A 17592-nucleotide genomic window follows, 5' to 3' on the forward strand; every position below is an offset into this window, starting at 1 on the left:
ACTTTGTAATGTTATGATTATTGGAAAACTATAGGCATGCGTGAGTGTAATCATAATATGATCTTAAAAATTCTTAAACATTTCTCAGAAAAATCATGTATTACAAATGTTCACAAAATTTACTATGGAAGCATAAATCTGACCCTGCATTAATTAGGATGATATCAAGCTTGAATAAATATATGTATACTCTGTGTATGGCAGAGTTTATTAATTAAAATGTTGGGAAGCTTTCATATAATGTATAACAATTTTAAAAGAATGACACTGAGATGCAATCAATTATGACAACATACTCAATCTTTATTTGATGTTTTAAAAGGCATTTGAACAGGTGATATTATCTGAGTAATCATGATGCATATACCAAGAATAGATACTATATGAGTAATCATGATATACATATACCAAAAATAGATACATTCAAGTTAAGAGACCTTGTCTTCTGTGTTTCTGGTGTCCCTTGGACAACTCTTCTAGGGTGGTGTGTAAAATGTACATATGAGTGATAAAATCACATAATATTCTAGAGCAATATTCTAGACTGCACAGCAGAATAACCTGAGAAGTTGAAATGCTGATGCCTAGGCCCACCGACAGAAGCTCTGATTTAGCTGGTCTGGCCTGGAGTCCAGGCCTAGGGGTGTGTGTATGCCTGTGTGTGTATATGTATGTGTGTGTGTGTGTGTGTGTGTGTGTGTTTATGTTTCATACACAATTCCGGTGTGTAGCCAGAGCTATGAACTACTATTGCAGACATAGATATTCTGCAAATACCTCATGCAGAACAGAGGCTGAGCTCCTGGAGAGAGGAAGTGTACACATATGAGTACTTGTGGGCCACCATAGCACAGCTCTAGGGAGATGCATCAGGCCTTGCCAAGCATTCCTCTTCTTATCTAAAGGCTGTCTTTTATGAAAGGCAGTTGGAGAATTCCCTGGCAGATCCTCAGTGATTGTTTGGGATTTAACATGATCTCCTTCAGCTAGGTAATTGGGCCAACAGCCTGGCTGGGAACTTACTGTCATGTTCCTTCCTGGATGTTGAGAAAGTAATAGAAGCTGAGAAGGGTCTTGGAGTTCAGGAGACAGAGAAGAGTTCCTCTTCCCTGACAGATTCTCGAAGGCATGGTTTTTAAAAAAAATGAAGGAACTTCCCTGAGATCTACTAATCATATGGTAGATTTTCAACCCTGATGGCAGCAGGAGGACAATACCAGGATGTGTGTTCTGTGGAATGTAGGATATGCTCCCTGTCATACTTGTACTCTCCCACAAGGAAGCCTCTTGGTGGCCTAGGAGGAAATCACAGAAAATTCTACACTCTTTTGAGTCCTACAGAAAAAAAAAAAAAAAGTCTTTATAATGCAAATAGCAATATTAAGCCACAGACCCTGACTAATAAATAAGTAATGTTTGCAACACACCCTATTATTCTTGGTTTCTATAAAGACAATCCCTACCATATACCATATTTCCTTTTATGAAAATGTGAGCAAAAGCACCATGTGTTTTTCTATGTTTTAACTATTCCCTCTGAACTTTTATGGTGAAGGGACATTTCAGATTGAATCCCAGACTTTAGGACTTCTTACCTAAAATATTTCAGAATGTATCTCTTAACTGGTAAGAACCTATTTATATAATCATCATGCCATTATCACATTTGATAAAATTAATGATTTCTTAATATCATCCGGTACTTCATACATCTTTTCTAAAAAATGCATATACTGGGCGCCTGGGTGGCTCAGTCGTTAAGCGTCTGCCTTCGGCTCAGGTCATGATCCCAGGGTCCTGGGATCGAGCCCCGCATCGGGCTCCCTGCTCCGCGGGAAGCCTGCTTCTCCCTCTCCCTCTCCCCCTGCTTGTGTTCCCTCTCTCGCTGTGTCTCTGTCAAATAAATAAAATCTTTAGGAAAAAAAAACGCATATACTTACTTCATTGGGTAAGTACCATGAAGTAAAATCACTAGATCAAAGAGTTTGTACCTTTTTTTATGACTTTTGACATATAGCACTAATATGTGTCACAGCCAAGATTGCACAAAGGTTCATTGTTACTGAAAAAAAAGACATAGAAATAGAAAATAATGTCGTATGGACTGATGAAGGGAAAGATGAGGGAGGCCGGAGGGGAGGAAGGCAAGAAATGATAGGAACGACAATAAAAACCCAAGGCCAAGTTAATGCTGTAAGCTATGTGAGTGATCGCTGAGTCTGACCCTTGACCAATGCTCTGTATAGAACATTTAACTAGCTAACACAGGGGTTTAAGGTGAGCATCGTTATGAAGGTGGGGTAGAAGAAGGAAGAGCAGGAACCTTCCACCATACCCTGTGGCCTCCAGGAAGTTGGCTTCTTCAAATCTCACCTCCTGAAGCACTCACTTGAGGGATGGCCTTGTATCTTTCTTGTCTACTGAACTTACACATCCTGAGTTGCTGCAAAGCAACATCTATTCCAGCTGTTAAGCTCACAGATGCTGCACATGGCATAGGAAATCAAGGAGGGGCTTTCTCAGACAGAAGGTGGTTGGTTGCTTTATACTATCTGGCTGCTACTAGCAACTGTAAGATATTAGCTGGTTTAGCCTTCATATTTTAAATCTTTACACCCATCTCTAAGGTAGGTACAATTGTACTCACTTAATAGCTGAAACAAAGATACCACTTTAAGTTTCTTCTGGAATAAATGAAAGAATGAATGCATATATACGTGTGTAAATGATGGAGAAGCAAACGAGTGAATGAATATCCAGGTCAACAACAAAACATGGACAGTAAGTGATCCACTTAGCATAAGAGAAGTTAAATAAAATAGCTGGTGGTTGGCAGAGTTAGGGTTCAAACTCAGGTCTATCTGACTCCAGAGCCAGGACCTTGATAGATGACTATTTCACTGAGAGTTTCTGGTGTTCAAGTTCAAAGTTTTCTAAATTTCCTCCTCTTGTACTCTCTCTTTTTTAGTCACTTTACATGTGTGTCTGTGTTTATTTTCTTTTAATTTAGCTAACATCTGTAGTCTTATTATGTGCCATGCATTATTTTCAACACTGCATATATTCTCACATGGAAACCTCTTAACAATCCTATGGAGTAGATATTATCATCATTTTATCCTGAAAAATGGATAAAATGAGAAACTTAGACTGAGAAACTTAGCCTGGTTAGGCCATTTGCTCCAGGTCATCTAGCTAGCAAGTGACAAAACTAGGAATTGAACCCTAGAATTCTAGTTTAGGGGTCTGCTTTTAACCATTATAATGCTAAAACTATCAATTTAATATGTATTGTTTATACCCATATTTGTTCCCATATAAGTGTACTCAGATTACATAAAATGCCCTTCTACATCCCAGACAGTTTAAAAGAGTGAAAAATGGCAAGCATTCTAGCATTATATAATATGCAACAGCCCTTTGGAGGCATTTTGTGGAATAATATTGCAAACATTATTCCTTCTACCTCATCCATAAACACTTCCCATGGGATTTTTGTTCTTTGTGGGATAATTTCCATTGCAGTAATTCTTATTTGTTTTCTCAGAAATAATGGCTGGTTTCCGCCACTCTCAGTAAATACAGCCAGCAAATTTGGGGGCACATCTGAAAGCCTAACTCATCCCACTAGATCACCAGTGATTTTCTTGCCAAACTGATTACATGTCTCCAACTTCGATTTACTTCAATAAATGTTTACAGGCACTTGGGCAGTTTCTTCATGGTAAGAACTCAGAGTCATGAGAGAGAAACAGACAGACAAGGACATGATCTCCCACAGCACTGTGCAAGTGCAGTGAGGGCCATGGGCCCAGGGAATGGGGAGAGTGCCACATGCCACTGGACCCTACCATGGATGTTCTGCAGCCGGTGGCATCACACCAAGTGTGGAGGATCTCTGGTCTCTGCAAGCGTACAAAATCCATTCTCTTACAGAGATGGGAAACCCCATGTTCACTTACTATGGTTAAGTCCATGTAATGCTTCCCATATTTTTTTGTGGGCTAATACAATGTCACATTCCGAACTGGGATTCAGTGTGATCATTAACCAATTACCCAACCAGTTGCTGTTTATTAATGGGATTATTAAAAGGGTAACATGTTTCTAGTGATTTGAAACACTACCTTTATTCTCTGTTATATGAAATTCGCATGTGCAATCAAGTCTTTCTGGACTTTCTGTTGGATTTCAGTGATCCATTGATCTCTTTATTCTTATGTCAGGAGTCTTTTTAATCATAGAGGATTTATAATCTGTTGTTACATTATATTACCTGGTAGAGTTTGCCCTCCTCATCCTGCCCTCCAATCCTCAGCACCCCAAACACTCATGTTCCGTTGCTCTTCTTTTTCAGAAGTCTCCTCATTCTTAATACTTTTTCCATATGAACTCTGAAGGTAACTTGTCTAGGTCTAGGGGGAAAAAAGATGTTAATATTTTTATTAAAATGATGTAAAATGTACAAATTTAGCTTCTAGAGAATTGACATAGGGAAAGGTTAATAAACTAAAACAAAACTCCTGATGGATGAAAGTCAACTTGATTACGTAGAAGGGTATACCTGTTCTTCAATAGGTATTTTTTATTGTTATTCTTTTAATTGTGGTCTTCTCTTTTGCTATATCTTTTAAGTGATTATTGTTTGTGTATATGAGGATACATTTCTCGTGTTAGTTTTTTTTAGGGTGGGGGACAGAGGGAGAGGGAAAGAGAGAATCTTAAGCAGGCTCCATGCCCAGTGTGGAGCCCGAGGTGGGGCTCAATCTCACGACCCTAAGAACATGACCTGAGCTGGAATCAAGAGTCTGATGCTTAACTGACTGAGCCACCCAGGTGCACTGTGTTAATTTTAAATCCTCCTTCTTTCCCGACATCCCTCTGTTCTTAGTAGCTTTTTCATGGATATATTCTTAGGGGCCTGAGATACTCCATTCAGTGGAGACTGTATACCACTCATGTTGCAGCAAATGTGTCAATTGAAGTAAGGGGCGATGCATTTCTTGGGAGTGGAAACTTCAGTGTCAACCATGACAAAACGCATCTTACAAATGCAAAAAGAGGCCAGGTTGAAGCCATCAGAGGTGGTGGGGGAATACTGTGAGCTGGAGAATGCAGGCTCACCTGAAGGGAATAGCCACTCCTCGGCACGCGATGGCTGCCACGTGGGAATGGGGTCTGTGTTAAAGGATCATCTGACTTCACAAGTGAAGCCAAAAATTTGGACTTACAAGTGAAATCTTCTGATTTTTAAATTAGCTTTAAAATACTCTTGGGGAAAAAATGAAATGAAATACTCTTGGGAGAAATAGAAAAGACAAGTCCATAGGTTAAATATGTTCTGCAAGACATCAGTTTGCAACATCTGAGAAACAAATGTCTTCCAGACCAGAGAGAAGCCGTAGAAAGGTATCTCCCAATAAGACTTTTTTTTTTTTTTTACTTATCATGAGTGCATTAGTTTACCGGGGGTTCCATTACAACTGACCACAAACTTAGTGGCTTAAAAACAATAGAACTTCATAATCTTACAGTTCTGGAGTCCAGAAGTCTGAAAGGATGATGTCAATTTGATGCTGCTTCCTCTGAAGGCTGTCTGGGGAGGATACTTCCTGCCTCTTCCAGCTTCAGGTGGCTCCAGGCATTCCTTGCCTTATGGCTCCATTACTCTAGTCTGTGCCTGCATCTACACATGACCTCCCCGACAGCTTCTGCTCCCTTTGTCTCCTATAAGCATACCTGTCATTGGATTTAGGGCCCAAACAGACAATGCAGGATGATCTCGCTCAGAGATCTTTAACTTAATTCCATTTGCCATATAATTTCTTGTTATCCACTATGAAAATATTTTTCAAATAAGTTTTCAAATAACTCCCAAGTTCAGGGGGTTGGGATATGGACATATCTTTTTGAGGACCACAGTTTAACCCACTATGAGTTATATACATAGAAAAAGGGGTAAAACAAATAAGGCCTTGTTTTCAAAATTTGTTTTTCAGATTTACCCTCTTGGTAGCAGACAATGTGAGTTCCCCTCGTTCTTACTCTATTCGGTTCTTCTCGCCTCTCCTCCCCTCATACCTTCCCCTCCATCCCTCGTCCCCACTGTCCTCTCCTTTCTTCTCCTCTTCTGTTCTCCTTTCCCTTCCCTCCTTCTCGCTGTCATTCTCTCTCTCACTGTCTGTCTTTTTATTCATTCACGGATTTGTTCTGCATCACATCCCTATGATGTGCCAGCAACTGTATATTTCTAAATCATTAGCCATCCTTCCTGAGTCGAATGTAGAACATAGATGGCTCAAGAAGAGCTAAGAGCCTCTCCTTTATGAGCTGGTAGAAAGAAGCCTTGGGTGCTCCCTGCCATTTAGGCTGACAGTGATGTTCTAACCCGCAATGCATGGCTTGGGTGGTTAAAGCAGCAATCAGGGCTACTTGGTGGTCACTCTCTTATGCTGCGTGGAGCCTCATTAGTATCTGTCAGCATCACTTCACCCTGGCTGAACAGGCAGCTGTGTCCTCTAACCCCCTCTTGACACTCTGATAGCTTTCCTCTCATGGCACATACTTGTGAGAGCTTCTTCCTCTTCAGCTGGAAAGGTCACCTCCCAAACATCCTGCCCTGGATAAATTATGTGTCTCTTGATTTGCACACTCTTGTCTCAGCCACAAATTTCAGGGGGCATTTGAGGGCAGCACCCCAGTTAAAGAGGAAAGAACCATATAAATGTAGTTGTAATGCCAGCTAAAACCCTCCTTTTTATTTCCATGTTGTTTTAGGTTTACTTCCAAGGTTATATGAATTTTGTTCAACATGTACCCAGGGAGACATTTGCCTTAGAATCACCTGTAGATTAACTTCTGAAATTAAAATAATCTGTTCAACAAAAGGAATAATTTAATACTAAGAATTTCATCAGCTCCACATACAAGAATGACCTTTCTCCTTTAACATAATTCTTATTCTGTTTTCTGTGAGCTGAAACCCCGGTCTTGGTGCCTGGGTTAAATTTTAAAACTCTGATAATTTAACCAATATGAAGGCATGTGTGTCCAGATCACTTTTCTTCTGAGCTCCTATAAGAATAGGAATAAAGTCTCAATTCAGTGGAATACACATACATACCCCTGTCTACATATTAGAGTTATTCCATTTTCTGCTTCTGTCCCTGATTCTATTGCACCTTGGTGATTGTACATCCTGTATTAAATACCCTATTCTTAAAAAAAAAAATAAAAATGAAATGAAATTAAAAAAACACAAGTTGGGGTTCCTGGTGTCTTAGTCAGTTGGGCATCTAACTCTTGATATTGGGGTTGTGAGTTCAGGCCCTGCAAAAAAAAAAAAAAAAAAAAAAGGTAAAATCACTAGGGTACAGAAACTGTAATGATAGGCCAAGAGTATTGGGTTAGAGCCTGCAGCCAAAGGGAAAGCCTTGGACCACCCCATAGCAGAAGCTCCTTGTCTGTTAATAAAGCAGAGGTATGATGTGTGCCTAACCCAAAAGGCAACCAAGAACATTCCAGGGCATTGTGAACACATGGCTACAGCAAGATCTCTTTTAAAAATTTGAATATTTCCTGGACAGCTTCATTCCATAAGGATGAAAATGAGGGAACCAGGGAGACTTAATTTATCTCTTGCCATGACCTTGCTAAAGAGAAATAAACAAACTGGTAGGTCCTGAAAGAAATTGGACTCAACTAAACTGAGGTCAATCAGCAAGGATTCACTCGATTGAATAACAGCTATTGACCTCTGTTTCTGCTTCTTTGACTTGTCTGAGAGGAGCTCTGTTTTCTGAAACTGGTTTTTGTCCCAGCACGGTGAGCCCATGCTGCTGGTTTTACCATTTTGATTGGCTTACTCATTCCAGCCCCTGACTTTGACATCTCACAAAAATAGCTTATTCATATATTTATTCATTAACATTAACATTAACATTTATGCCATTGGTTTATTAGAATTTTAGTAGCAATTCTACATTGCACATATGTATATATAGGAGATGGTTCATTTATATTTGTTGATTTTAAGTCTGGGTTGTCCTAGGAGATTCTAAAATGCTAAATGACTTCAGTATTCTTAAGACGAAGCACATGCGATTCCATCTGATTAAATGTCCAGTCTCTTTGCTTCCTCTACTTGCAGTTAAAACCTATTTTTTTTCCTTTTCTCATCTGTGTTTACTCCCTCCAAGTAGCCCTCTCTGGCACTCCAAGACAGTTCTGTCTCTGTGCATGTGGGTGCTCCCCAAATGCTAGGACATCATGTACCCTTCCTTCATAGAGACCATCACAGTTGTAATTTTATATTTATTTAAGTGGTACTTGCCAAAATCTATCTTCCCCACCAGGCTAGCTATCAATCCAATGAGGGATCATCTGTCTTAACCCAAGATTAGTGAATGTAGAGAACAGTGCCTGTCACAGGGTAAATGCTCAAGAAATATTTAATGGATGAGTATGGTTATTTTACAACCAACAGTCTATATTTTACTTCATCAGGCACAATGCTGAGTACTTTACAAATAATGGCTCATTTAACCCCTCTAACAACACTAAGGTAGATATTAAAATTAATCCCCTTCTACAGATGAGGAAACTGAGACACAAAATAGCTGAGTCATCTGCTCAAGGTCATACAGGTAGAAAATGGGAATGTTGAAGTCAGACCCACACAGCGTGTCTCTGATGTCTATATTCACCAGTACACCGTGCGGCTTCCATAACAAAAAAAGCCAAACTGTTGAGGTCTTCAGGACACCACTCAAAAGCAAATATATGCTACATTACTACTTGACTGAACGCTCTGAGTTTTCCCCTCAGAGTCCATGGACCTTCAGAGGAGGTAGTGAAGACACAGGGCTATTTCAGGTTACCTTTTCAGCAACACTAAGACACAGCAGCTAGATTGAAATGCCAGGCTGGAAAGCCCAGAGTGGTGACAGGGCATACAGGTGAGGAATAGCTTTGGAGGCTGCAAAGGGGCCCAGAGCAGCAATGCTCAGGAAAATTCACCAGCAAGTAATACAGCATGTTCTATCTTCCCGGGCCATCTGCAGGCAATAGGATGGCAAGGCAAAGCTCCTGCCATCTGAACCAAGGCATAAATTTGAGGCCAAGAGGGTGGCAATACTGAGATCTTACAAATTGGGCTGGAACTGCTCAAGTCCCACCTGCTGAAGTTCAGGATTTGCTCTGGAATCCTGCTTCTCAAAGTCCGGGCCGTATGAGGATCATGTGGGGTTTGTTAAAATGGAGGATTTGCCCTGGAGCCCTGCTTATTAAAGTATAAGCGGCATGAGCATCATCTGGGGCTTGTTAAAAATGCAGTGTATCTGGCCCCACCCCAGGCCTCCTCAATCAGAATCTGCATCTTAGGAGATACTCAGGAAATCCATATATATACATGCATTTGGGAAGCAAGAGCAGTTCTCAACTTACAGGTGCAGGTAGCCAGCGGGCTCACAGGGAGGAGGAAGAGGAGGAAGCTAAGCATCAGCTATTTATGTGAGTGAAAAGGACAGGGGTTGTGGTTCAGACATCCTGCTCCTTTTCTGTGCTGTGCTGTAGTGCATACAGACAGGCTTCACGGTACTTGCTTTCTTTCCTGAAGTCTGTTTGTTCTTGCTCAGATCAGAGGGAAGTTCTGACTGCTGCTTTCCTTTCTTTTTCTTCTCTTTTAAATGTTCCATGGTCACCTACCTTGCACATTAGCCGCAATACTAGTCCTTCCTTCCTCAACGGGCTCTTGTGTTTCCAGCAGACACAGGATGGAGAGAAGCATTTTGACGCGATAGACATTTTCAGTGATGAGGTTTCCTTTAAAGATGTTTTCTTCTGAGCTGAGGCATGGATATATCCTTGCTACAGTCTGAGCCATTTTAGTAGTTCCTATTCTGAGGCTGGTTTGGGATTCAGACCTGTGGCAGGCGGCGGAAGAGTTTACTTCTAAAACTTGGACGTGTTCTGTCGAGGGTGCTTCTTCCCGAAAGGTGTTTTGTTTGCGTGTTACGCATAGAGGCTCCAGGTGCTGTGAGTGTTTCAGTTGCCTGGCTACTTAAAAAATTAACCTCCAGTGTTACTGGCTTAATCATCAACTACCACTGTGCAACGGGAGCTAGTCTTAGCTAAGTGGTTCTTCTACCACGGTCCGCTGGAGGGCTGCAATCTCCAAAGAAGTTTTGCTGAGACGGGCTGGACTTTTCCCCAGGACCTACCATCCTCCTGTCAAATGTCTTAGAGCACGGCAGCTGGATTCCGAGAAAGAGAATTCCACAAAAACAAGCCACAGTGAGGCCAGGGCTTCCCAGCCTCTGCTTGCGTCACACCTATCCATGTCCCACGGAGAAGGGCGCAGTGCAGAAAAGGGGACGTGTAGATAGGTATGAAGCCCTGGAAGCACGGTCTAATTAGGGGTCATTGTCACAATCTAGCACTGTTGATTAATTGGGTTTTTGGGGGGGCCAGGGGGAGGGGGAACATGGGGCAAAAAGCTGGGTCACCAGTCACCATGTATGCATGTGTGTATGTGTATACATGACTGAACACATATATTTAGTGTTTTTGGAAACATCGGGGACTCATATATATTTCCCCCAAAGATTTTCTTTTGTTTAGGAATATTGTTGTGTTCTACTTAATAGTTGTCTGGTGGCAGGTCTGTGGGAGAACAGGGAGGCAGGGGGACTTCCAGCTGGGTAACTTAATCAGTATTGATAGCAGAATGTGATCACGTATTCTAGCCAGATTACTTTCAAATCAGTTAAGGTAGTGGGATAAAAAGACAGTTGGCCAGCATGTACTGACAAGAGCCTGGAAAATGACCTAAGAGATGCCAAATACTCTATTTTCCCTAAAATATTCTATAATCTCTTGTGCTTTTGTTTTTTCTTTTTACTCTGTCTCTTACTTATTTCAGATTTTCTATTTATAGTAGGTTTCGTATACGTCAGACCATGAATTCGGTGTTGGCCACTTAGTGATGAATAGAGTTAACCTGATAAGCTCCTTTCATGGAGTTTAGAGTCCAAAGCTATTTTTTTATGGTCTTAAAATGAGGGGAAAACTGAGTAATTTAAATAATGTGAAAGCAAGTCCATCTCCTGTGGTTGTTAACACTGAACTCTGTAAGTTTCCAAAGTCTTCTCACCACCCCACACGAGGTGCTGTGAGGGAAGGAGGTAGGGTCGTCTTCATTTCTGCAGAAAGATGAAAGGAAGTTGAGGGAAGCATACACTTACTCATGTTCCCCTGACTTAGGAAGTGCTGGAGCTGGCCCTCCAGCCTGCCTCATGACACTGAATCCTGTCTGATTCTCCTAAGACCTTGTGGCTCCATTGGAACATTTAAGGCTGCCCTCCTAAAGAGGTAGCAAGAGATTTCCTGGGGACCTGGTCTCTTGAGTTTCTGCTCCTCACACCCCCGCACTCAGTGAGCAACACTGAGCTTTATGTTAGACTCGCATTTACTTGTGGCCTGTTCAGAAACTTCCATTTTGGTTAGAATATCAATGACACAATGGAGCATTATTAAAGGGAGGGGTTAAAATGCTATTCACAGGTCAGTAGCTCACATAGTCTGAGATGCAGCATGACCTAATGGTTGACTTTGGGCATGCTTCTATTTCATCTGAGCCTCTGTTTCCTCATTGGCAAAGTGGGAATGATAGTAGTTGCTGTGTCGGTTGTTGAGATGAATAAAAGAATCTATGTGAAGCACAGAATCGTCTCCATAGTAAGCACTGAAATTATCAATTACTATCTTGATGATGAAGAGAAGACACTTTGTCCCTGGTCTAGCATCACTGGAGATGCAAGACATGTTGTGATCATGTCATCTTTAAGGCCATTGTGACTGTCATTTGTAGGTCACATCCCTGCCTGACAGATTGAAATAGGGATTTAGCCATAGGTTAGCACTGGGATCTTTTCCTTTTCCTTTTCCTTTTCCTTTTCCTTTTCCTTTCTTTTCTTCTTTTTTCTTTTCTTTTTTTCTTTTCTTTTCTTTTTTTCTTTTCTTTTCTCTTCTTCTTTTCTTTTATTCTTCTTTTCTTTTCTTTTTCTTTTCTTTTATTCTTCTTTTCTTTTATTCTTCTTTTCTTTTCTTTTCTTTTCTTTCTTTTTTATTGGCACAAAAGAGCATCCAGTCTACTAAAACAAAGAAAAACCATCACTGGTGTTTTTATTTCTAAACGTCCCAGCAGTGCCCCATAAACAATGACCTTTTCATTTAACTCTGTTTAGGGTTTGATGCCTATTTTACGTCCCGCACACTTGAAAACAACAGAAGAAATGTATGGTTTGCTGAATACTGGGAGGAAAACTTCAACTGCAAGTTGACGATTAGTGGGTCAAAGAAAGAAGACACAGATCGCAAATGCACAGGTAATTTCATTCTAGTTGTCCTTCTCCGGGTACTCTATGTGGCCAGCATTGAAATGTCTGCATAGCTGACAGAAGGAAGCTTGGCTGGAGACAAATTGAAAAAGTAAATTGAATTTTACTAGATTGTTCAGAAAATGGAACAGGAGCATAAGTCTTGCAGGACAAGAGTAGAACGGACAAAATTGTATTTTCTGCCTGTCCATCTAGCAGTAATTGACATTTTCATTGATTCTTGGAATTCAAAAGTGTCATGTTGCTTTGAATGTTCTCAGTGATAAATAGTAGTTCATGTTTTAGCCAGGAGTATGAAGTCATTTTCACATAGACAAAAATCCAGGAAATCCCCTATCAGCACCAGATTTAACTCTTATCGTGGACCATACTGTGTATTTGATTAAAGAAACAAAGTACTTGGGTTTAGAGTAATGAGAATTCCAGTGGATTTCCATAGCATCCAAGTTAATGAGTCACCTGCTGTTTAAAATATGCTTAAAAATACCTGGGAGGGGGCACCTGGCTGGCTCAGTCAGTAGAGCATGTGACTCTTGATATCGGCATCATGAGTTTGAGCGCCATGTTGGACTTAGAGTTTACTTAAAAAAATACATAGGCAGCCTCGTAGGTAACCTTGCATAATTATTCCAAATTAAAAAACGTGTGTGCCATGCATATATATGTACATGTATGAAGTAGTCAGAAGATAAAATTAAACATTTATTGGTGTATTCACAAGCAACTCCTTCCTGTTCACAATACTAGGCACTGTGATCTGATGGTAAGCAAGCCAGGTAAAGACCTGGCTTTCATGCTGCTCAGAGGACAGTGGGGGAAAATTGATGTTATCCCTGTGATCTCTCCATGAATACATAATTATAAACTGTAATAAGCATTCTGAGGGCTATATGGACATATAAGTAAGAAGTTTCACTTACATTAAGGGCAGAAGCTGTCTCAAAAGACCTTCCTGAAGAACAGGTAGGCATTGGCTAGTTAGAAAGGGGGAAGGGCAGATAGGAGAATTGCTCATGGAGGAATAACATGACAAAGGGCTTGTAGCAGGAGCAATTATGGTGCCTCTGAGGACAAAAAAAACAGAACTACCTGACTGAATAGGACGAATGTGTGAGCTGAAGCTGCTAGTGTAGAGATGTGGACAAGGAATAAGCCATGTGGGGACATACGTGGAATTTGGTCTTTACCCTAAGCATACTGGTACCAGGGGTGGTGGTGGGGCTGGTGTTGGTGACGGTGGTGGTTACAGAAGCATGTGACATGTTCTACCATCTTACCACCTAGCCCTATATTACATAGCAATACCCAGTTTCATACTTCAGTAGCCTTTATCATGTGTCGTGATGACCTTGAAATACCACAAAACCCTAAAATGTTACTCTGAATGGTCTAAAAAACTCACTCATGTCGGATATACTGATACTTAGTTTATCTTTGCAGTGTGTGTCTTTGAGTATTGGTCATCCAGATATGGTAGATTGGCCCATTCAACAAACACCTATTAATGAGGAATAATGCATGCAAACCATGGTCCTAAAAACATCAGGAATGGTGTGAATATGCCTTTTCCTCAAGGTGTTTTTGTGAAGGAGAAGCTGGGAACAGAGCTATGAGTAAATATAATGATACAAAATCAATGTTACATAATTAGATAAATAACTCAGTAAATTACAATACCAGATGAACTATATTCTCTATGCCATGGTATATAGCAACAGTGTTTTCAGAAATATGATCTTTATAATATTGAAGAGAGGGAGAAAAAATTATTTCAATGTTGACTAGACCTGGGTGAAACAAAACTCTCAAGAGGAAACTGAAAAAAATTAGTTTGACATCTGGATAATTTGTCTCTATGACAAGGAACATCCAGGTACACTGGAAGTATCTGGATGATTAATGATAGCAGTTTTTTGGTTTCTTCTAACTTTTTGTGTTCTGTAGAGTCTGGAGGGTGGAATGGATTGTCTTGTGGCCATTAGGATTGTTCTAAGGTCAATACCCACACTTTTAATGTTTTGACAACACTGTTTTATCTGTAATTACATTTTCATGCGGATCATCAAGAATTGGGGTTCATAAAAACAAGCTCATTATCCAAATCATTATCTTTCAAAAATGGATATAGAAGTGTCTTTTTTTCTTCATATCCCACTCATGCTATGTAAACAATCTGTGATCACATTTACTAAATTATCTGTGACCCAAAATTATTTCAATACTGTCTCTGCCCTCTTTCCTTCCTTACCACTTTCACCATGGTAAGATGTGCCCTACTGAGTGAAGATAAACACTACTAACCTCATGGTGTCCCTTATTCCTGTTACTGGATATGAGTACATGGGTGGTCGTATGTTTGTTTCTTGTACCACCTTTCCCCAAATCCAGTGAATCTCATATTCTGCTTTGGAAGTATTCACAAATTACTATTTAAAAATTGTGACCTTTAGAAACAGTTGACCCTTGAACAACACGGGTTGGAACTGAACGGGTCCACTTAAACAGATTGTTTTCTATAGATACAGTACTATAAATGTATTCTCTTAAAATTTCCTTAACATTTTCTTTAGAATACTTTGTTAGAATACAGTATGTAATACCTATAGCATACAAAATATGTGTTCATTGACTGTGTTACTGGTAAGGCCTCCTTGCAACAGTAGGCTATTAGTAAAGTTTTTGGGGAGTCAAAAGTTACAGGTGGATTTTTGACTATGCAGGGGGTTGACACCCCAACCCCCCATGTGCTTCAACTTGGAAGTAGAATGATCGGAAAAAAAAAGCATGCTGAGAGGGAAGGAAGAGATGGAGAGAAGTGACAGATTGGATTATATTGATAAGAGTCTTGAAACGATGGTGAGAAATTAAGTTTTAATGATGGAAAAGAGTGGATGGGAGAGGGAAGTGTTGATGGGCTTAAGGATGTAGATGATAAAAGGGAAAGATGCTTTGGTAACCAGGTTTTGAAACATAGAAAGAATGGTCACATTGGAAAGAAATAACCCAATGAGGAAGCAGGCTAAGAAGTCTGGCATTGAAGACAGCAAGTCTGGCTCTAGACAACAGACAGTGGATGTTCTTGCAGATCTCCCTCTATGACTGGGTTTTGCTAAAGAATAAGAAAGTCTTAAAATACTCCCAGGATTTGGGCACAAATTAAAATGCCAACTTGTTTTTCTATATCTTTTTACATAGCCTGTTTAGCCATAATGAGGTATTTATTATATATTAGCTCCAAGTAGATGATCGATGAGTCAATCACCTGGCCAGACAAGCTTTGAAGGTGAGGTGTGGGTCCCATACTAGCTGGAGAGAGCAGATTTCTGCAGTGAGTTCTGAAAAGCCAAGGTGGTAAAAAGTCATGGAAGGAAGAATAACTGATGAAAAAAATAATATATTATTAAACTGTGTATACTTCATAATTTAACTTGGAGCTAGATGTGCCTGAATTCTTATAGAAACTTACCTGAACAACTGGGCAATTTTTATTCCTATAAATTATCCATATGCATTTAAATGCATATGCTTGTCTCCTTCAGATATTTTAAGAACATCCAACTTTGCTTAATACCCAATTCCTAGTTCTCTCAACCTTAAGAGCTAGTCATTCTTCATCCTACCTTCCCTGATGATTCCCTAATTTTTACTGATACAGACTGAGATTTGCTGGTGACCCATCCTGCTCATGGGTTATCTTGCCTGACATCCCCGAAGGGGACATGCCGTTAAGTTTTTTTGGTGGTTTAACCTTTCACAGAAAACACAAACTCTTGACAGATACTATGCTGTTTCATAGTAGACCTAGATTTTTCAGGGACATAGTGCTAGCTACACACACACTAAAGTCCTTCTAGATACTTCCAGAATAAAGTAAGTTCTTCTAGATACATTACAGAATAAAGTCCCTCTCAATACTTCCAGAAGTACACTTCTAGACTATTCGTTGTTTGAGGGCAGAAAGATCAGATGTGATTTTTCTTTTTTGTGCTTCCCCACTCCCACCCCACTAGCTCAATGTGTTTACCCTTAACACTTGCCAGTATATTGTTGACACAAAGACCAGTTTAGAATATGATCTTTTTGGGAATGACATGTTTTTATGGAGATACCAAGGTTAAGGAAAGAAGGAAAAATACACAGGTGGTGATATCCCTGAAAAAGAGATTTGAGGCCATCCTGGAGTGCAGAAAATCACTCTAGCAAAGTGTTTAAGAAACCAGAGTTTTTGGCATGAAAGAGGCCTGGGTTTGTGTTTTAGAGCTATCCCTGAATGCTCCCATGAGAGACTGGACATTATTTAACTTTTCAAAGCCTTTTCTCATCTTTGAAATTAGAATACTAGAGCTTTACACCTTAAGTTGTTATAGGGATTACATTAGATAACTTACAGAGGATCTAAAATGATACTGGCATATTAAAGCTCAGTGATGGTGGGGCACCTGGTGGCTCAGTTGATTAAGCGTCCACCTTCGGCTCAGGTCATGATCCCTGCGTCCTGGGATTGAGCCCCGCATCAGGCTCCCTGCTCGGTGAGGATTCTGCTTCTCCCTCTCCTTTCTCTCCCTCTGCCCCCCGCCTCTTGTGCTTGCTCGCTCACTCGCGCACTCTCTCTCAAAGAAAATCTTTAAAAAATAAATAATAAAGCTCAGTAATGGTAACAGTTACCTGCCATTTGGAGCTGAATGCAGTTGCCCATGAGGGTTTCAGAAAGATCCTATTGTCACATGTTAGTGCTACAGAAAATCAGGGTGTATATCAAATCCTTTCAGGGAATTGAATAAGCATATAAATATAGACAAAAGTTTTTCATTGGGATACACGTTGCACAGTGATGTAAGGAGGTATCCAAGGTTTACAGACAGGCGGCATGCAACTTCATGCTGTGATGGAATATGAAGCTCAGGGCTTCAAGAATTTCAGTGCCATAATGTAGACTGTGTGTCTAAGCATCCCTGGGCCTTGGACTTGACAGATACCTCATGTACCAACTTTCGTACCATTTTTATCTCTGACATGCTCTATCTTTATGTGGTTGGTAGCATCTCTAAGGTCTTTGCTCTCAAACCCATTTTTTTATTTTATTATGTTAATCACCATACATTACATCATTAGTTTTCGATGTAGTGTTCCATGATTCATTGTTTGTGTATAACACCCAGTGCTCCATGCAGAACGTGCCCTCTTTAATACCCAT

The 17592-nt window shown here is 40.2% G+C and overlaps 1 protein-coding gene across 9 annotated transcripts in view; it reads left to right on the plus strand.

The window, feature by feature from the left end:
* Positions 1-17592, plus strand: part of GRM7 (glutamate metabotropic receptor 7) — a 914710-nt gene that overhangs the window by 553787 nt on the left and 343331 nt on the right. For all 9 annotated transcript variants that reach the window (XR_012380942.1, XR_012380943.1, XR_012380944.1 and 6 more), the window contains exon 5: positions 12246-12386. Coding sequence is in view for 6 of the 9 variants with exons in the window: in XM_073901589.1 (XP_073757690.1) it covers positions 12246-12386 (141 nt within the window). In the remaining 3 variants the exon portion in view is untranslated. The remainder of the gene's footprint in view (positions 1-12245; positions 12387-17592) is intronic.

The sequence above is a fragment of the Callorhinus ursinus genome, unplaced genomic scaffold (genome assembly GCF_003265705.2).
Source record: "Callorhinus ursinus isolate GAN/ISIS: 27379988/994484 unplaced genomic scaffold, GSC_fseal_2.0 scaffold15, whole genome shotgun sequence".
NCBI classification, from domain to species: Eukaryota; Metazoa; Chordata; class Mammalia; order Carnivora; family Otariidae; genus Callorhinus; species Callorhinus ursinus.